This window comes from Odocoileus virginianus, chromosome 7, assembly GCF_023699985.2.
Source record: "Odocoileus virginianus isolate 20LAN1187 ecotype Illinois chromosome 7, Ovbor_1.2, whole genome shotgun sequence".
Classification (NCBI taxonomy): domain Eukaryota; kingdom Metazoa; phylum Chordata; class Mammalia; order Artiodactyla; family Cervidae; genus Odocoileus; species Odocoileus virginianus.
The window spans coordinates 85591415-85613469 of NC_069680.1; the positions used below are offsets into that span (position 1 = coordinate 85591415).

At 42.4% G+C, this 22055-nt stretch overlaps 1 protein-coding gene across 1 annotated transcript in view; it reads left to right on the top strand.

The window, feature by feature from the left end:
* The first annotated feature begins 2903 nt into the window (after positions 1–2903).
* Positions 2904–22055, top strand: part of FMN2 (formin 2) — a 276558-nt gene continuing 257406 nt past the window's right edge. The window contains 1 exon segment of the mRNA XM_070469841.1: positions 2904–4376. Within this exon segment, the coding sequence (XP_070325942.1) occupies positions 3068–4376 (1309 nt within the window). The 5' untranslated portion in view covers positions 2904–3067.

Here is a 22055-nt window from a genome sequence, read left to right on the forward strand (position 1 = left end):
TGGGATCTCAACTTGAAGGTTTAAGTATTGTCTTTGCTGCTTTGTGAACTTGGTCTTAGTCTGAACTTGTTTATTAATTAAACTGGATTGAAAGTAACTTCCTACCTACCAAGCACACTTGTGAGTTTCAAGTAAGCCTTAGCAAGTAAGCCTTGTCATCTTGACTTTCTACACCGCTGTCATCTGTTGTTTCACATTCAAAGGATGTGAGAAAACCAGGCTCTTCTCTCAGTTTCCCTCTCTTTTTTCTTTCCTCTTTGCCTTCCCCTTTCCTTCTCTTCCTTTGTCTTCATAATTTGTAGAATATATCTTGGAAAAAGTAGTAAGGAAACAAATAGTTCAGAATCAAATATGTCTGGGTAAAGAAAAAGCAAAATAAAGATTCACAGTACATCAGTCCTCAGAGAAGCAGAGAATTCTTACAACCTCAGGCAAACTGTGCCCTCTGATGAACCTGGATTCTGGGAGACAGCAGTCTTGTGAAAGACCTGAAACAAAGGCTTTTCAAGCCTTCTGGAACTGAAAGAGACTGGGATCGTACCCTGGCAAAATTATTAGTTGATTTCTCAGAATTATTTGCTCAGAAGGGTCACTTGAGAATAACTGAAAACCACTTGCCTTTAAGTATCATCTATTTTAAGAATATAATTTGAAAAAGATTAGTAATTATTGCTGCATGATGCTTTTACATCAAATAATTATAAGACCTTAAAAAGTTTTTTTGATAAAATGGTTAAGGAGGGAGGTTGAAAATGTTGGTTCACAATACGTGAAGGAATCTTCGCTTGTGGCATTTAAAATGCATCATGTAATACGCAGTGCTCTTTTCTCCTTTGAGCTTTAAAAATACTACCATGTTAGCTAGGTATCCATATTTTCAAAGTGATTAACAATTAGCTTCTAATTTAAATACATGTGACATTATTGACTAATGCCACTTTATTCTTATTTTAATTTGCTGCTTGGAGCTTCTTTAGATGCCAATGGTGTTTAAAAATATCTTTTAAATATAGATAACTAAATTGCTTAAGTAATTAAAATAATAAGATTTACAGTGAGGAAAATTTTTATACTAGAATTAGAACAAAATGGTAAGAAACTCTTTAACAGTTATCAGAGAGGAAGAAATTTTTCTCTACCCTTCTGCATTCTTCTGGTTGGTCTAAGAATTAAATTGACATGAGACCAATTAACCGGAGAAAATCATACAAGAGTTTAATAACATATACATATGGGAGAGACCCTGGAAAACAGAATCGTGGCCAAAATGGCCACAGCCCTCACCTTAAAGACTGTCTACAGCTAAAGGCAACAGAGGGTGTTGAGGGTAATGGTTTGGCACTTCAAAGGGGAGGAAGGCAATTCACATGGAGGTAGAAGAGGAACTGTTTGGTGAGGGAGCATTTTCCGGGCCAGCAGAGACAAGGGACAGAATGAACTCTGACCTTTAGGTCCACTGAATCTCCCCATCACACCCAGCGTGGTGAATATATCTGCTGATTACTTATTCAGCTTTAATACATGAATTCTTTAGGCTGATGTGCTTAATCATTCAGTGGTGTCCAACTCTTTGCGTTCCTATAGACTGTGCCTGTCAGGCTCCTCTGTCCATGGGGTTCTTCAGGCAAGAATACTGGAGTGGGTTGCCATGCCATTCTCCAGGGGATCTTCCGGACCCAGGAATCCAACCTGTGTCTCCTGCAGCTCCTGCACTGAAGGTGGATTCTTTACTGCTGAGCCATGCTGGGGGGGAAGCCCTTCCTTATTCCATAAGTGGAAGTAAAAAGAAACACTTAATCTTCTGTTTCTTAAAAATAGTCAGCCTATGGACCTCCCTTGTGGTCCAGTGGCTAAGTCTCTGAGCTTCCACTGCTGAGGGTTCGGGTTTGATCCCTGGTTTAGGAACTAAGATCCCATATGCTTTGTCCTCCCCCCAATAATCAGCCTAAATGAATCCTAATGCCAAGGAGACTCATTTGGAGTCAGCACATTTTTCTCCCCTAGACAGTGAACTGTGACAAACTTTCACAGCAAAGGCCAAAACAAAAGATTCTCTTGAAGGGTTTGCTTGGGAGAGTGGTGGCTTTCCACATAACATGTGATTTCTTGGGCTTGTAGCAAGGATGTTTCCTTTTTTTTTTTTTTTCTCTCCCTCTCTTTTTTGTAGGTGGCAACAACAGGGGCATGTTTAATATTGATGAGTTTGATTTTTTGAATATAAATGCTGTTTGGTTTATATGGTGAATGTATAGAAATTTAGAGATTAGCATTTTAATCGAGTCTAATCTCTTAGTATTTCCTGAACCTCCTCCACCGACCTCAATATTTTGTCAAAAATAAATTTGAAAAATGAAATTTTGAAATGACCAATTGAAATGACTTTGAAATGACCGCTTTGAAATGAAATGAAATGTTCTCTTAAGGAGATCCAAGTTTTGCAATAACAAAAAATCAGTATTATGTATAGTAACCTTTTCTAAACCATATGCCAAGCACATTAACAGGGTTTAAGATGATCAGTTACTGAAGAAAAGACCAATCTACTCAACCAATATTTATCAAAGAACCATGCTTCTTCAGGCAGGTTGGAAGTACAGTATGTAGCTTTGATATTACCACACCACTAAACTGAAATGTGGCTTCCCTTTTTCCTCTTTAAGTTTTTTCTCTTTTTCTCAGCGTGGATCTTTCATCTGCCAAGCTGTTTGGCGGGGACCAGGCAATGGGCTCTGGCGGCGGTTAGGTCCCCAGACCGAGGGGCGCTCTTGGAGTTTCAGCGGAGGAGGGGCAGGGCCGAGGGACGGGGCCTAGAGCCGATGGGGCGTGGTCATGGGGCCGGGAGGGGTGGGGCCTTGTGCGTCCCGCCCGGTCATTGGCGGTGCTGCGTGCGCGCGTTCAGCCACGCGCGGGCGGGCGCAGCCTCGGCGCGTTGTGCGAAGCGAGGCAGGTGCGCGGACATCCTCCCTCCGCCTAGCTGTGCGGCCGCCGCACGACTCGCCGGGAGCCCGGCGCTGCCGGGCCCAGGGGCTGACATGGCCTGACCGCCCGCAGCGGCGGCGGCTGCAGCATGGGGAACCAGGACGCGAAGCCGAAGAGAAGCGCGGGCGATGTCCCGCATGGAGGCGGCGGCGGTGAGGACGCCGCTGGGCCCCGCGAGGCCGAGGGCACAAAGAAGGCGGGCGGGGGCAAGAAGGCGCCGGGCCGGCACGGAAAGGGGGGCGGCGGCGCGGAGCCGGGCCGGAAGAAGAGCCGGTCGGACCCCAGGGCCTCGGTGTTCTCCAACCTGCGCATCCGAAAGACCCTGTCCAAGGGCAGAGGTACTGGCGGCTCTCGTGAGGATGTGCTGGACCCCCAGGCCCTGCAGGCCGGCGAGCTGGACAGCGCCCACTCTCTGGTTACCAAAACTCCAGACCTCAGCCTCTCAGCCGACGAGACGGGCCTGTCGGATACCGAATGTCCAGATCCTTTCGAGGTGACGCGTCCCGGGGGCCCCAGCTTGGCCAGGGTCGGCGGCCCGGCAGTGGCCGAGTATTCGGAGACCGCGGCGGGGGCGCAGGATGGACAAAGGACCAGCTCGGGCTCGGACACAGACCTCTACAGTTTTCACTCGGCCGCGGAGCAGGAGGACTTGCTCTCGGACATCCAGCAGGCGATCCGCCTCCAGCAACTGCAGCAGCAGTCCCCGGGTCCCGAGTCGCCCCCGGTGTCGCCCCCCTCCACCGCCTCTCTGCCTGAGGCCCTGCCTGGCCTGGACCGACCCCCGCCGGGCCCCAGCGCCGAAGCGGCGCTGTACGCGCCCCCCGACAGGCCCCCGGCCGCAGAGCCGCCCGCAGCCACCGCCTTCGCGTCTCCTGGGTCGGTTCCGGTGGACCGAGGGGCAGCGGACACGGACGAGGAAGGCGAGGAGGACGCCTTCGAGGACGCGCCCCGAGACTCTCCGGGGGTGGAGTGCGGTCTGGCGGCGGGAGAGGCCCCGCGCACACCAGGGGCGACGCGCGAGGAGGGCGCGCCGAAGCCCGTCATCCCGGTGGCCGCCTCCCCGCCACGCAGTCCAGCTTGCAGCCCGCGTCGCCCCCGGGCCCGCCCTCTCCTGGCGCCCTGTTATGTCAGGACCACCACCCGGCAGCTCAGCTCGCCAGGGCCCTCCCCGTCTCCGTCCCCCAGCCACAGCCCCCGGGTCCAGAGACGGCCGGAGTCCTCCCTGGGCCGCGGTTCCGGAGCCCCCGCGGCCCCCGCCGCTGCCCCGGCTAGGAAGCCCCGCGCGGGCCGCAGCCGCTCGGCCGACTGGACTGCGGAGCTGGGCCGTGCTCCCGGGGCGGGGGTCTCGGCGCACCTGGTGCAGCGCGGGGCAGGCGGCCTCCAGGGTGTGTTCGCAGGTGAGCCCTGGGCTCGGGGCCCTGGGCACCTGCCCTTCGGAAATGCTTCGATTTGCATACAGAGAATTAAAGGGAGCAGCTTAGTCGTGTCTGTTCTAAGTCATCTAGAAAAAGGGCCACTGTGTCCACTTCTCCAAAATATCCCGGGTCACGCCAGGCAGATCAACTCCTTTTTGGCACCGTTTGCAAAGCCATCCTTCTCTTCCCGTCCTCCCACAGCATTAAAAATAAGGAGGTTGTTCACAGCCCTGTGACACATCATCTATTCTAGGACTGCTCTGATGTACCCGCCTTTGCGCGCCGTGTGATGCTTAGTTTCTCTCGGTGATCAGGGTGGACACCTTAGTGAACTTAGGTGGTCACTCCTGTTTGCTGACACAACCAAATCTCACACATGCTTTCAGAAAATTAATACAGAGTGATCTAGAGTATTAGGGATCATTTACATTTGGTTTCATGGCCCGACTAAGACAGGGTGTGGCTCGGAGACTGATGGTGAGCAGGCCAAGAGCACCCGGGATGCTGCTGGTACCTTCCCAGCGTCTGCTGTGGACGCTTCAGGGCCTGTCCAAGGGTCAGCTCACCGTGGTGAATGTCAAATAGTGCAGTGAATTCATCCTTGGTTAGATCCCAGGGCCTTCTGCTGGTAAGAGTGTCAGCTCATTTCATGCTTACTAATTTTTCTTAATTATTATATAGCTGAGTATAAGAATTTAAGAAGCAGGAGAAAATGAGAATTTATGCAAGTCTTGGTAGGTTGTGATAAGTATTTGAAATATTAAAAATTTCAAAGATAATTTGAAAAGCTTAAAATCTTATATTCTTTAATAAATCTGATATTACTTTAGTAAATAGGTTTTTTGTAAAACAATAGATTATGTTTTTTAATGAACACAGCTGCCTCACCCTTAGGTAAATATTATTCACTTTTGGTACTTGCTTGTATTGACTACAGTTTAAGTTTCATCTATGGACTCTCTTATTTTTACATTTATAGATTCTTGTTAAGAGTGGCCTCCTCCATGTTTTACATGCTTGCTCTCCCTTTTTTACTTTTCCTTTCCTGTTATTTTGTAGGTTAAGTTAGGAATGTTTATAGTTTGATCTTCACTAGATAAATTGTAAACAAAACACAAGCATAAAAACCCCCAAAAGACTTATTTTAGAGAAAGAGGATTGGAAAGTTCTTTAGTTAATTTTTGTGAATTTAATGTTGGTGAGATATTACTTCCTCCTTATGTAGGTAACACTCATTTGTTTTTCTAAAAATGAAAGTATCACCATAATTAAGATTACCATTCATTAATGTTGTTCTTCCAAGCAGCTTTAGAATTTGGAAATATTCATTTCCAAATGAATATTAAATGAAAAACACATTACCTTCGTTTAACATACACACGTATATACATACACAGGGCAGCCATATTGTGCCAGACAATATGTTAAGTGCTGAGTGACACAGAGATCATTAGATCCTGGTCTGCCTTTCCGTGGCTCCCTGACTCAGAGTACAGGACACACAGGGATATAGTACTTTGGGTGCATCAAGTGTGCAGTAACTACTGCCTTGGCGAGGGGTGAAGAGACAGAAATTCATAGGAGGATTGATCTGAGTCTTGAAGATCATAGGACCCTTCAACCCCAGGTTAAAGTTTTGTTTTCCTTAAGGAAAATAAAAGGGGTATTCTTGGAGCTAGCATTTCATTTAAATGTTCTAAGTATTTCCAAATTTGAAATTTGGGACTCTTAGCAGGATTCCTGTTCAGGAGGTAAGTGGGTTTTATTGATCTCCAAGCAGAATTTTTTTACTGTGTAGTTAGTTGCTTTAATATGGGCATCACCTTTATTTTATTTTTTAATTGAAGTATAGTTGGTTTTTAATGTTGTATTAATTTCTGCCATATAGCAAAGTGATTTAGTTATATATATGTTTTGTTGTCCAGTCACTATATACGTTCTTTTTAATATTCTTTTCCATATAGTTTATACCAGGATATTGAATATGGTTCTCCGTGCTATGTAGTAGGACCTTCTTATTTACCCATTCTGTATGTAATAGCTTACATCTGCCAACCCCAACCTTTCACTCCATCTCAACCCCTTCCTGCAACTTCAGATCTGTTCTCTGTGTCTGTGAGTCTGTTCCGGTTTCATAGATCAGTTCATCTGTGTCATATATTAGATTCCACATAAGGTGATACATATGGGGCAGTGCTTTATATTTGATGCTTGGATGTAGTTGGTCAGTAACCATTGGTTATTTGTATAGCAGTTTCTGTATATTTATCTCACCCATTCACTTTCTTAAAAGAAAAAAAAAAAAAAGAATTGGTAGGTTTAACCTAATCTTGTAGCTGGTGGTCACATGGAGGTAAACAAAGAGATGAAACTTTTTCAAGGTCACACTGTTAATTTTTTCAGAGGCTGAGCCAAAAATAGCTGAGTCTACTGATTCCAGTCTGAATGTTCTTGCTTATTAGTCATTTTTGGATGTTCAGCACTGTAAGTAAGACATCATATAGAGAAAAAACTTAAAAAAATATTATGGTGTTTAAGGCCTTCACTTACAATATTTTCCAGTTTCTATTATTAATATGGTGAACTCCTTTCATTGTTGAGCATCTGGTCTTCTGGGCTAGATGCAGGGTGATTGCTGGTCAGTGAAGCAGGCTTTCTCCAGACAGCTCTCCTGGAAGCTTCCCTGTGGTGAATCCAGGGAATCCAGAGTGACACAGGCCTCTGTTCCTCAGCTGCTGTCTGTTTTCTTGTCATCTGCCTTTTCTTTGATTCTTTACCATCCTCTAGTATTTTATGGGTGTCTTGGAAATTACTAGAGCCCTGGCAAGGACTAGCATTGTCCTCAGGGAAATTGTTTTCTGGCTTTAATTTGCATGTCTTTGGATCAATTAATTGCCAGCTGCCTTTGAAGCAGGTGATAGTTAGATCTATAAGCCTCCATGAACATCTTTTATTTTTAAACCATAGAATGAGGGTTGTCAGCTCTGCAGAAAGGAACAGATGTTTTTCTTCTTCTTTCCTTCCAAATGTGGGGAGAAAATTCAAGTGAAGAGAGATCTGCATGGCACATGTTTGTGTTTTGTTGCTGATATAACAGCATTTAGCAATAAAGGAGACCAAGACTTTATCTTGTTTTAGCTATTCAGGAGCTGATGATGTCTTAAGCCATTGGACTAAAATTTCAGTTAATTTGAAAAGACATCTTTTTTGGTGTTTAATAGAAAAATTGCTATGAAATTTAAGAGATTCCTTTGCACATGCTATACTTAAACAGAAGCTTGTGAATAGAATTTTGCAGTTAAAGTTTAGGCATATGAAATGTTAAGTTGGTAATGCTAAATCACTTTTGAAAGAAATCTTTCCAAAGTCATTTAATTATGTGCTTGTCTTTTTTTAAAAACATGTGGACTTAATGGTTCATGTGTTTTAGACGGCTTAATGTCATCTTTAGGCCGTCATGGTTTCATTCTGTGAAATCATTGGTGTTGCCCTTAGGTGCTATTGAAGTGTAATTGTCTGGTGACTCTAGTTGGCTGTTTCTGAAGTTTTGTATCTACCTGGTTTTCTTAACTTTTTACTTCCTGTTAGCTATTGATTCATAGAGCTATCTTTGGTCCCTGCCCCCACCCCCCCATTGCTTCTAATTTGATGTTTCTGGTCACTTTGTTATTGGTTTATACATCCTGTGATTATGATGTTTGCTATATTTGTTGCACTTCTACTAAATGCAAGGCTCTGTGTTGGTGCATTGCATAATTATCTCTAATCCTTGTGACAGTGTTTTCCCAATGAGCAAACCAGGGTCAGGCATGTGAAGTAACTTGCTTCAGGGCATTAAGCTAGTCAGTGACCCATCCAGGATCTGTACTTAGAAATCAAATCTGTTATTAATGTGAATAAAATAAAATGAAGTGTGTCAGTGAGCTTTTGGAGCACTAGCTAGTCAATTAAGGGCCTGGGCTTTACAATTTTAGATTGTGTGACTCTCATTGTAGCTTTTCTAAAGGCTATCTTGGTTTTTATATCAAAGTAGGAGGACCCACTCTAGGAGTACAGACTTTCTCATGCAGCTTGTTAAATTATTAGACTGTGAATGTTTAGGGCTGGGAGCAGTCTTATATCCAGCAGTAGTATCTGATGGTGTGTAGACATCCAGTCATTGTCCAATAAATGTGTGATGGTCAGGAATCACCCCTTCTGTGTATAATGCATCAGTGTTACTACAACAGGGAAGGGTTTTACAAGAATGCTGTCCTTTCCCCTATATCTTGCCTTACTGGGTCTCATGTCTCTGCATTTGATTCGGCAGTGTAAGCTGGGACTGGGAGCACTATTCTCAAGTCATTTTAGTTTGACTTAAAACACACTTTCTTATTGTTCCTTTAAGGGCGTGGTTTGGATTGAAGTTAAGCACCCCAGTAGCTTCAGTGATGGGTTTTAATGACGGGCCTGGCTTTTCATGCATTTAGGCATTTGGATACAAGCCATGTGTGTTTGACCTTGAGCAGGTGCATTTACAGCCATATTTCCTTCTGGTCCTATTAAAAAGGTGCTGAACACACACCTTGGGTGATGGCAACAGTAGTTACTAATTACTGTTACTACAGGTAAATCTGCGTCATAGCTTGATGTACAGTTAGGTCCCTCTTAAGTAACTTTTTCTGATATGTCTGAAAGTGGAGGAATAATTCTAAATGACTAATATTAGGATTTAATGAAATAGTGTTTGTCAAGTTCCTGCAACTCTGCCTGGCACATAGAAGGCAGACAATTGGTGCTATTTACTTTCCTGTCCTAGTTTATTCCCTTAATGTCTATGTGGTTCAAAGTAGTCCAAACCATATTTGTGAAATCAAAACCTCTTTGAAATCATATACAAACTCTGGTAAGGATATAATCAGTTGCTAGTTGAAAATTAATATTGCTAGTCAAGGTTTTTTTTTTCTTCAGATTGTTTATATATCAGTTTTTTTTTCCCTCTCTCTTTCATTTTCTGTGATTGTAACCCTTTTTGTCCCTTTATCAGAGATTTTGGTTTTCTTGGGGATTTGGAGAAGGAAAGCACATGATGGGGGCATGACTGTGCGATTAGCAGGAGGTGCTGATGTTTAAAGCGGGACGTGGGTAGGGGAGACACAGTGTTTACCCGCCTCGGTTTGCAGACTTAACCTCCCTTGGTTTCCTTCAGAAACTCTCTACTTTAGTCGAATTAATCAGGTTACTGTTCTATGAGCGTGCATTTCATTTTCCTTACTTTGCGCCTTTGTCTAGCAGTGTTTACGCTCTTGTAACACACTGTTGTCTCTCTTTACTTAGTATCTGAAAAGGCTGCTTGAGTTCCCATTTCCTCTTTTGTGTCTGTCCCAGCTGGTGTGACTGGCAGTCATCTCCATGTCTCTGTATTTCTGCCTGTATCACATCACATATACTTCTTGGATTTAGGGAATCTTTGGGGCTTCCTTTTCACTTCTTTCTGCTTTTCCTTTCTCCTTGCCTGCTTGCCTGATTCCATCCATTCATCATCCTCTTCTGTCCATCCAATAGCTATGCCACATCTGCTCTCTGCCAGTCAGTAAGATGGGCACTGAGCATACTGAGGCTTTTATGAATACCAGTTGACCATTTCTTTTTGTGTGTGTGTGTGTGTCTAGGCCTCCTATTGGTAAATAAAGAGTTGAACTTAGCCTGGAAGACTATTAGCATTTTTGGGTGGTTGAAATTAAATCATTTTCACTGAGGTATACTTAGGTTTCCTTGATGGCTCAGTGGGTAAAGAATCTGCCTGCAATGCAGGAGACACAGGAGACAGATTCAATCCCTGAGTCAGGCAGATCCCTTGTCGGAGGAAATAGGAAACAGCAACCCACTCCAGTATTCTTGCTAGAAATATCCCATGGACAGAGGAGCCTGGTGGGCTATAGTCCAGAGGCTTCCAAAGAGTTGTACATGACTGGGCATGCATGCATATGATTGAATCAGTAGTGAAGATAGAATGATACTTCTATACAATTTGTGTTGAGAGAACATCTATTCCTGTTTTTGTGGGTTGATAGTTAAAATCAACCCACAAGCAACTATTGTTGCTATCAATGATAATGCAGTAAATGTAAGCTTCCAAATATAAATTTTATTGGTAGTGAAAAAAGAGGAAAATATTATTTTGCTTTTGCATTTTAAATAATAATCTGATGTTAATGAAATTTAGCATTAAGGGACCGTTAGGAAGATTCTAATATGTACTACCTTGTTGCTTTGTAATTTCCTTCTTGATTTTCTTGTTGACCTGTTGGTTTTTTAGTAGCATGTTGTTTCAGTTGAGTACAGTTCTGTCACTCAGTTGTGTCTGACTCTTTGCAACCCCATGAACCGCAGCACACCAGGCCTCCCTGTCCATCACCAACTCCTGGAGATTACTCAAACTCATGTCCATCGAGTCGGTGATGCCATCCAGCCATCTCATCCTCTGTCGTCCCCTTCTCCTGCCCCCAGTCTTTCCCAGCATCAGGGTCTTTTCTAGTGAGTCCATTCTTTGCATCAGGTGGCCTAAGTATTGGAGTTTCAGCTTCAGCATCAGTCCTTCCAAAGAACACCCAGGACTGATCTCCTTTATGATGGACTGGTTGGATCTCCTTGCAGTCCAAGGGACACTCAAGAGTCTTCTCCAACACCACAATTCAAAAGCATCAATTCTTCGGTGCTCAGCTTTCTTTATAGTCCAACTTTCACATCTATATGTGACTACTGGAAAAACCATAGCTTTGACTAGATGGACCTTTGTTGGCAAAGTAATGTCTCTGCTCTTTAATATGCTGTCTAGATTGGTCATTGCTTTTCTTCCAAGGAGCAATCATCTTTTAATTTCATGGCTGCAGTCACCATCTACAGTGATTTTGGAGCCCCTCAAAAATAAAGTCTATCACTCTTTCCACTGTTTCTCCATCTATTTGCCATGAAGTGATGGGAGCAGATACCATGATCTTAGTTTTCTGAATGTTGAGTTTTAAGCCAACTTTTTCACTCTCCTCTTTCACTTTCATCAAGAGGCTCTTTAGTTCTTTGCTTTCTGCTATCAGGGTGGTCATCTGCACATCTGAAGTTATTGATATTTCTCCTGGCAATCTTGATCCTAGCTTGTGCTTCATCCAGCCCAGCGTTTCTCTTGATGTACTCTGCATATAAGTTAAATAAGCACAGTGACAGTATACAGCCTTGACATACTCTGTTCCTTATTTGGAACCAGTCTGTTGTCCGTGTCCAGTTTGAACTGTTGCTTCCTGACCTGCATACAGATTTCTCAAGAGGCAGGTCAGGTGGTCAGGTATTCCCATCTCTTTACGAATTTCCCAGAGTTTTTTGTGGTCCACACAGTCAAAGGCTTTGGCATAGTCAATAAAGCAGATGTTTTTCTGGAACTCTCTTGCTTTTTTGATGATTCAACAGATGTTGGCAGTTTGATCTCTGGTTCTTCTGCCTTTCCTAAATCCAGTTTGAACATCTGAAAGTTCACAGTTCATGTACTATTGGAGAATTTTGAGCATTATTTTGCTAGCATGTGAGATGAGTGCAAATGTGTGGTAGTTTGAACGTTCTTTGGCATTGCCTTTCTTAGGGATTGGAATGAAAATTGACCTTTTCCAGTCCTATGGCCACTGCTGAGTTTTCCAAATGTGCTGCCATATTGAGTGCAGCACTTTCACGCATCATCTTTTAGGATTTGAAATAGCTCAACTGGAATTCCATCACCTCCACTAGCTTTGTTTGTAGTGATGCTTCCTAAGGCCCACTTGACTTCACATTCCAGGATGTCTGGCTCTGTAGTGTGAATTCACTAGTGTGTATTCTAGTGTGAATTCACTATCATGATTATCTAGGTTGTAAAGATCTTACTTGTATAGTTCTTCTGTGTATTCTTGCCACCTCTTCTTAATATCTTCTGCTTCTGTTAGGTCCATACCATTTCTGTCCTTTATTGTGCCCATCTTTGCATGAAATATTCCTTTGGTATCTCTAATTTTCTTGAAGAGATCTCTAGTCTTTCCCATTCTATTGTTTTCTTCTATTTCTTTTCATTGATCACTGAGGAAGGCTTTCTTATCTCTCCTTGCTATTCCTTGGAACTCTGCATTCAAATGGGTATATCTTTCCTTTTCTCCTTTGCCTTTCATTTCTCTTCTAGTCACACCATGTTGTTTAGTCTCCATGTAGTCACTTTTTTCTTATTTCTTTTCCTGTGGTTGATTTCTAGTTCCATGCCATTGTGGTCAGAGAAGATGCGTGAAATAATTTCTAAGTTTTGTGACCTAGTATGTGGTGAAGAGGAACTAAAAAGCCTCTTGATGACAGTGAAGGAGGAGAGTGAAAAAGTTGGCTTAAAGCTCAACATTCAGAAAACTAAGATCATGGCATCTGATCCCATCACTTCATGGGAAATAGATGGGGAAACAGTGGAAACAGTGACAGACTTTAATTTTTTTTGGGCTCCAAAATCACTGCAATGGAGATTGCAGCCATGAAATTAAAAGACGCTTACTCCTTGGAAGAAAAGTTATGACCAACTTAGATAGCATATTTAAAAGCGAAGACATTACTTTGCCAACAAAGGTCCATCGAGTCAAGGCTATGGTTTTTCCAGTAGTTATGTATGGATGTGAGAGTTGGAAGGTGAAGAAAGCTGAGCACCGAAGCATTAATGCTTTTGAGTTGTGGTGTTGGAGAAGACTCTTGAGAGTCCCTTGGACTGCACGAAGATCCATCCCGTCCATCTTAAAGGAGATCAGTCCTGGGTGTTCATTGGAAGGACTGATGTTGAAGCTGAAACTCCAATACTTTGGCTACCTCATGGGAAGAGATGACTCATTGGAAAAGACCCTGATGCTGGAAGGGATTGGGGGCAGGAGGAGAAGGGGACATCAGAGGATGAGACGGATGGATGGCATCACCAACTCGGTGGACATGAGTTTGAGTAAACTCCAGTAGTTGGTGGTGGACAGGGAGGCCTGGTGTGTTGCAATTCATGGGGTTGCAGAGTCGGACACAACTGAGCGACTGAACTGAACTGAACTGATGTGGTCAATCCTAGAGAATGTTCCATGTGCACTTTTAGGATCTCTGTTGCCCTGTTGATTCTCTGTGTGGAGGACGTGTCCATTGGTATGAGTTGCAGGTTACTATTAGTTGCAAGACTATGAGTTGCAAGTCTACTATTAATGTATTCCCACTGATTTCTTCCTTTCTGTTTGTTAGTATTTGTTTTATATATTTGGGTGCTCCGATATTAGGTGCATATAAGATGACAACTATATTATCCTCTTCACATACTGATCCTTTTATCATTATGTAGTGTCCTTTATCTTTCTTTATAGTCTTTAAAGCCATTTTGTCTGATATGAGTATTGAAACTCCCACTTTCTTATGATTTCCATTTGCCTGAATTATATTTTTCCATCTTACTTTCAGTCTGTGTGTCCTTTGCCCTAAGTTGGTCCTCTCTAGGCTGCATATTATAGACTCTTGTTGTTGTTTTTTTTAATCCAGTCTGCCACTCTGTGTCTTTTGATTGGAGCATTCAGTCAACTAGCATTTAAGGTAATTAGTGACACATATGTATATGTTGCCATCTCAGACCTTGTTTTCCAGTTGATTGTTTCTTCTTTCTTTGTTTTTTCTTTTCCATTTTTTGGTTTGATGATTTCCTTTTATTTTAACTTGGGTTCCCTTTTTGGTTTTTGTGAATCTATTGTATGTTTTTGATTTATGGTTGCTCTGTTCTTCAAGTATGTTAACCCCTTCCTATATCTGCTTGCTTTAGACTGATAGTCATATAGGCTTAAACACATTCTAAAAAAAGAAAAAGAATATGCATATTCTTATTCTCCTAACTCACATTTTATGATTTTGATGTCCTTTTTTTTTTTTTACATCTTTGTATTTATCCTTTTGCTGTTCCTTGTGTTTTCATTGCTTTCACAAACAGTTTTTTTTTCTTTTTGATCTTTGTGTGTGTGTGTGTGTGTGTATGTGTGTGCTAAGTTGCTTCGATCATTTTCAACTATGTGACCCTATGGACTGCAGCCTGTCCGTCTCCTCTATCCGTGGGATCCTCCAGGCGTGAATTCTCGAGTGGGTTGCCATGCCCTCCAAGGGAACTTTCCAAACCAGGGATTGAACCCAGGTCTCTTGTGTCTCTTACATTGGCAGGCAGGTTTTTTTTGTTTTTTTTTTTTTTGTTGTTGTTGTTGTTTGTTTTTTACCACTAGCACCACCTGGGAAGCCCTTTTGATCTGTACACTGGCTGATTTAAATGATTTATTTCCCAGGTGATTTCCTCCTTCAAATATCATCTTGCTTCTTTTTTTATGTAGAGATGACCTTTCGATATTTCTTTTAGAATAGGCTTAGTATTCTGAGAAATTCTTTATTTCTCTTTCTGTTCTAAATGATAAACTTGCTGGGTAGAGTATTCTGGGTTGCGGATTTTTCTCTTTCAAGGCTTGGAATATATTTCGCTACTCCCTTTTCTCCAGAAAACTTTATCAGTGTTTCCACAGAGAAATCAGCTGATAGCCTTATGGAGGTTCCCTTGTAATTAGCTGTTTGCTTTTCTCTTGCTGGGCTTGGAATCCTCTGTTTAACTTTTGCCATTTTTATTATGTCTTGATGTCTGTTTGGGACCCTCTGTGCTTCCTGTTCTGGATATTTGTTTCCTTCTTTAAGTTTGGGAAGATTTCAGCCATAATTTCTTCAAATATGTTTTCAATCCCCTTTTCTCTTTCTTCTCCTTTTGGAATGCCTGTTATGTGTAGATTGCCCTGTTTTATATTATCTCATGTGTTGTGCCAAACTCTTTGTGACTCTATGGACTGTAGCCCACCAGGCTCCTCTGTCCATGGGGATTCTCCAGGCAAGAATACTGGAGTGTGTTGCCATGTCCTCCTCCAGAGGATCTTCCAATCCAGGGATCAAACCCACGTCTTCTGCACTGCAGGCGAATTCTTTACTGTCTGAGCCACCAGGGAAGGTGGGGCAGCGGTCGGCTCCCAGTTGGCAGTCCCTTGGTGCAGGTGGCTGGCTGCACCACGGGGATGAGGACAGTGGTCGGGGCTGTGTCACAGGACCCTTGTTGGTGGGCTGCTTGTGCTCCCAGGAATATGGGGGGCAGCAACCTGCATCTGCTCTCAGGACCCTCTGCTGTGGCAGAGGGAAGCTCATATTATCCCATAGGTTTCTTTTTTTTTTATTTTTTTATTTTTTTAATTTTTATTAGTTGGAGGCTAATTACTTTATATCATTACAGTAGTTTTTGTTATACATTGAAATGACTTAGCCATGGATTTACATGTACTCCCCATCCCAGTCCCCCCTCCCACCTCCCTCTCCACCCGATCCCCCCGGGTCCTCCCAGTGCACCAGGCCCGAGCACTTGTCTCATGCACCCAACCTGGGCTGGCGATCTGTTTCACCCTAGATAATATACATGTTTCAATGCTGTTCTCCTGAAACATCCCACCCTCGCCTTCTCCCAGAGTCCACAAGTCTGTTCCATACATCTGAGTCTCTTTTTCTGTTTTGCATATAGGGTTATCATTACCATCTTTCTAAAGTCCATATATATGTGTTAGTATACTGTAATGGTCTTTATCTTTCTGGCTTACTTCGCTCTGTATAATGGGCTCCAGTTTCATCCATCTCATTAGAACTGATTCAAATGAATTCTTTTTAATGGCTGAGTAATATTCCATGGTGTATATGTACCACAGCTTCCTCATCCATTCGTCTGCTGATGGGCATCTGGGTTGCTTCCATGTCCTGGCTATTATAAACAGTGCTGCGATGAACATTGGGGTGCACGTGTCTCTTTCAGATCTGGTTTCCTTGGTGTGTATGCCCAGAAGTGGGATTGCTGGGTCATATGGCAGTTCTATTTCCAGCTTTTTAAGAAATCTCCACACTGTTTTCCTTAGTGGCTGTACTAATTTGCATTCCCACCAAAAGTGTAAGAGGGTTCCCTTTTCTCCACACCCTCTCCAGCATTTATTGCTTGTAGACTTTTGGATAGCAGCCATCCTGACTGGCGTATAATGGTACCTCATTGTGGTTTTGATTTGCATTTCTCTGATAATGAGTGATGTTGAGCATCTTTTCATGTGTTTGTTAGCCATCTGTATGTCTTCCTTGGAGAAATGTCTGTTGAGTTCTTTGGCCCATTTTTTGATTGGGTCATTTATTTTTCTGGAGTTGACTGGAGGAGTTGCTTGTATATTTTTGAGATTAATCCTTTGTCTGTTGCTTCGTTTGCTATTATTTTCTCCCAATCTGAGGGCTGTCTTTTCACCTTGCTTATAGTTTCCTTTGTTGTGCAAAAGCTTTTAAGTTTCATTAGGTCCCATTTGTTTATTTTTGCTTTTATTTCTGAAATTCTGGGATGTGGGTCATAGAGGATCCTGCTGTGATTTATGTCGGAGAGTGTTTTGCCTATGTTCTCCTCTAGGAGTTTGATAGTTTCTGGTCTTACATTTAGATCTTTAATCCATTTTGAGTTTATTTTTGTGTATGGTGTTAGAAAGTGTTCTAGTTTCATTCTTTTACAGGTGGTTGACCAGTTTTCCCAGCACCACTTGTTAAAGAGGTTATCTTTTTTCCATTGTATATCCTTGCCTCCTTTGTCGAAGATAAGGTGACCATAGGTTCGTGGATTTATCTCTGGGCTTTCTATTCTGTTCCACTGATCTATATTTCTGTCTTTGTGCCAGTACCATACTGTCTTGATGACTGTGGCTTTGTAGTAGAGTCTGAAGTCAGGCAGATTGATTCCTCCAGTTCCATTCTTCTTTCTCAGGATTACTTTGGCTATTCGAGGTTTTTTGTATTTCCATACAAATTGTGAAATTATTTGTTCTAGTTCTGTGAAAAATACCGTTGGTAGTTTGATAGGGATTGCATTGAATCTATAGATTACTTTGGGTAGTATAGCCATTTTGACAATATTGATTCTTCCAATCCATGAATACGGTATATTTCTCCATCTGCTTGTGTTCTCTTTGATTTCTTTCATCAGTGTTTTATAGTTTTCTATGTATAGGTCTTTTGTTTCTTTAGGTAGATATACTCCTAAGTATTTTATTCTTTTTGTTGCAATGGTGAATGGTATTGTTTCCTTAATTTCTCTTTCTGTTTTCTCATTGTTAGTGTATAGGAATGCAAGAGATTTCTGTGTGTTAATTTTATATCCTGCAACTTGACTGTATTCATTGATTAGCTCTAGTAATTTTCTGGTAGAGTCTTTAGGGTTTTCTATGTAGAGGATCATGTCATCTGCAAACAGCGAGAGTTTCACTTCTTCTTTTCCTATCTGGATTCCTTTTACTTCTTTTTCTGCCCTGATTGCTGTGGCCAAAACTTCCAAAACTATGTTGAATAGTAGTGGTGAGAGTGGGCACCCTTGTCTTGTTCCTGATTTCAGGGTATCCCATAGGTTTCTTATATTTCTTTTTTTTTTTCATTTGACTTTCTGTCTACTATTTTGATTGGGTAATTGTCTGCTATTTTAATTGGGTAATTTCCATTATTCTATCTTCCAGTCATTTATTCTTCTGTATTTTTCATCCTGCTATTCATTCTCATGAGCTCAGTTTTCATCTCAGCAAATGAGTTTTCTAATTTTTCTTGGCTCCTCCTTATAGTTTCGAATTCCTTTTTAAAGTTATCTGCATTTCTATTGATAGCCTTTCTTAATTCTTTCTATTTCATTACTTCCATTACTAGACTGAAGAAGTCTGTTTCATTGTTCTTTCAGGGGAATTCTCTTGATATTTTAACTAAGAGTGGTTCCTCTGCTTCTTCATTTTTATATTTCTCTTACTCTGTGAGTTTAGGAGAAACCAATCTACTGTAGTCTTGGAGGACTATGTATATGTGGGAGCATCCCTTCATAGCTTGTGTGGGTTTAATTTTTTGGAGGGGTGAGGGCTGTTTTTGCTATGGATGCTTGCTGTCTCTTTTTTCAGCATGTGCTGGCTGTTATCTCCTTGATAAGGGGTGCACAGGTGCATGGCCCGTGCGTACACCCCTGGGAAGGTTGGGGCAGCAGCTGGCTCCCAGTCGGCGGTCCCTTGGTGCAGGCGGCTGGCTGTACTAGGGGGATGAGGACAGTGATCAGGGCTGCATCACGGGACCTTTGTTGTTGGTGGGCTGCTTGTGCTCCCAGGAATGCGGGGGCAGCAACCTGTATCTGCTCTCAGGACCCTCTGCGGTGGCGGTGATCCGTGTCTCTGGAACCCTAGATGGCAGTGGTGGCTCACGCCAGCCCCCGCAGCTCATGTAGGTGGCCCCCTGATGCCTGAGAGCATGTGCAGAGATAGAGGCTCCTATGGTGGGCCCTTCCCTGTCTTCACATGCCCCCCAGCAGGGGCTCCTTGCCCCTTTGGTGGTCCCAGACTCCTTCTTGAGCTCCCTTGGTTGTAGTGCATCACGCCCTAGTGCCCTTGGGCTGGCTTGCTGTCTTTGTGCAGCCAACCATAGTCCTCTCCCCAAGCCTGACCTTAGGTTTGAGCCTCAGTACCCAGGCCCCTTAGTACGAGCGTTTGAGGCTAGGGTGTGCCAGTCCTGCCGCCCAACCATGCAGGACTTCTGCACACTTGGCACAGTGCTCTCCTCTGAGGCTCTGAAGCTCCCTCTGTGTCCTAGCTGATCTCCCCGCCAGCAAGGAGACCTTTCCTCTTTCACAGCTCCCTCCCAGAGCCACAGGTCCTGTCCTGATTCCTTTCTCTCTTTTTTTCTTTTGCCTTACCCAGTTGCATGGAGATTTTCTTGCCCTTTTGGAGATCTGAGGTCCATTGCCAGCATTTAGTAGATGTTCTGTGAGAATCATTCCACATGTAGATGCATTTTTGATGTATCTGTGGGGAGATGGTGAGCTCCATGTCTTGTTCCTCTGCCATCTTCATTCACTCCCAATTGACTCGTGGGATATAATTTATACCCAATATAAAGTTATTGGATATACTGAACACTTTCTGAGATTTTTTAAATGTTAAATATATAAATACACAGAAAATAAAACTTCTAGTCAATTTGAAATGGTAAAATTAATTAATGCAGGGTACTGTAACATCAGATAGATATGAACAAGAGATAACAGTTATTGGATGCTAGCAGAGGATGCCAGGGAGTGTTGTTCTTAGACACCTGCTCCACTGTGGGTCAGAGAGAGGGAAGCCGTTGTGTCTTCCCTTCAAGGGTGTCTCTCGAGGCACTGATTGCATGGGAAATGACTGCCATTATTCTGTGATTGAGTCAGTGTCCGGCATATCCTGGACCTATTGGTAGCTTTATTATCTGTTATGCCAGAGCTGCAATGGGTCAAAAATTGTCCTTTTTAATTTTCACAGGGAATAGAGTAATTTCTTGAGAAAATCAAGCTTTTGTTGTGTTTTAAAATTATGCTTTAAAATGTTTAACCTTACTCTTTTCAGTCTCTTTTTATACTTCAGACAGAATGGTCCTTGATGGTCATTCTCTGGGATCGAGTGCATGTGTGGAGAATTCTGTGACACTTAAATTGTTTCTTTGCACACTGTAGCAGCCCTGCAGCAGGAGTGCAGGCTGAGAAGTCTTTCCATTCGTCTCCCTTTTAAAGTGTCCCACCTATTTCCTGTAAGATGGGGCAAAGATTTCTTTTTTAATTTTAACTAGTTTATTTATTTACTTATTTATGACTGTGCTGGTTCTTCGTTGCCTTGTGTGGTCTTTCTCTAGTGGTGGTGAGCGGGGGCTGCTCTTCACTGTGATTCTCAGCCTTCTCACTGTGGTGGGTTTCTCGTTGCAGAGCATAGGCTTTATGCATGTGGGCTTCAGTAGTTGCAGCTCTTGGACTCTAGAATTGGGGCTCAGTAGTTGTGGCACACAGGCGTGGTTGCTCCATATCATGTGGAATCTTCCCAGATCAGGGATTGAACCCATGCTCCCTCCTTTGGCAGGCAGATTCTTACCCATTGCACCACCAGAGAAGTCCCCAGTGATAATTTCCTCTCTTGTAGGTTTTCCAGGTTGCAAAAGCGAATTTAATTCTGCTGGGAAGCTTCTTCTTCCAAGTCTCATTCAATCCTTCCATTCATATATGAGTTGTGGTTTTAAGAGTTAACTTTTTTTTTTTTCTAGTAATGATTCTGTGTATATTTAGAACTTCACTAACTTTAGAGTGGAAGAAAATTCCTATGCTGGAGGATCATTTATACCATGGAGTAAAGATGCTTTTGGCATTGGCTGGTAGTAAAATCTTGATGGTTTTGGTCAAATGTTAATTGTTACTAAGGGGGATTTGAGTTGGAATGCTGCTATCTGATCTGCACTCAGGACCTTGTGTTTTGAACACCGAGGTACTAAATGTGGGTGTGGTGGGTGGTGGACCTGTTCTATGGAAATTTCCAGAAGAGAAGGCTGTGCTGCACAATATTATGGCCCAGGGATTTACAGTGTATGGAGTCTTTCTAATATTGGCACAAATACATTATGTAAATCCTTTTAGATGCATTGTCTACAATAAGTCTTTGATTCTTGAATGCTGTATAGGCTTTGCAGTTTTCCTTTTAGTTTAAACCTCTCAATAAAAGTACTACTACTAATTCTTTTATTTCAATATACTCTAGTATATTGGTTTTTGTTTTCAGTTTCCCTAGTATTATATACGATTACTCAAATAACTTTTTTGAGTTTGGTATTTCATTTAAAAGTTTGCCTTGACATGAAAAATTTCTTAAGAGACTAAAAAGATAAAAATTTTGAGAGCTTCTCTGTATTTCACTTTTTTAAAAAGAAGTTTTATTGGCCTTCAAGAAGTGCAGCTTGTTTAAGCTCATTAAGAAGCAAATGGACTAGAAAAGAACTATTTCAGGATTCCAAATAAATGCATTTGAATACTCTGAGGAAAGTTTTGTAAGCCATGAGTCTCTTCATTATTAACATACAAGTGTTATCTTTGAAAAGAGGAATATAAACAATGAGGTTACATTAGAGATAGACTTTTAGAAATATGGACTTGTACATATTTTCATGTTTTTCCTATTGTACAATATGTATATATTGTGCATATTATCCCCTACCCAACACCTTTCAAAGCTGCAGACCAGTGCTTGCCTCCTTGGAGAGGTGAGAGATATGATTTCTCCATGGGAGGTGTTACACTCTGCAGCTATCCAGGATGTTCAGCAATTATATCTCACTGTGCTTGCAGTGCTGTTTTGGTTAAATGGCTTTCAGGGTGTAAAATGTTTGGATAGTATTCTGGCAGTTTCTTCAGGATATAGGGTTTGATGTGTCCATTTCATTTTTGGAAAAATTAAAAAATGTATTGACTCCATTGGATCTGATGTGTTATTGGTGGGCAAATAAGACTGAATAAAAACTGCAATGATTGAGGTGGAGAGATTTGTCTCTGGGCTGAAAATGTGATGTAAGTGAAGAAGTGATACTGGAAGCATTTTGTCTCTGGCTTGGATGGTATCTCTAAGGCGCCTCATTTGATTCTAAATTCACAGATCATTTTCAGTACCATCTGCTTCGGGATAATAAGAGCTGAGCCCACCACCTCTGGCTTCGTCACCGTCTAGATCCAGTGGACAGCTGGCTCTCTCTCCTGCATTAGGCACATCCTGCTGAGCTGGCACA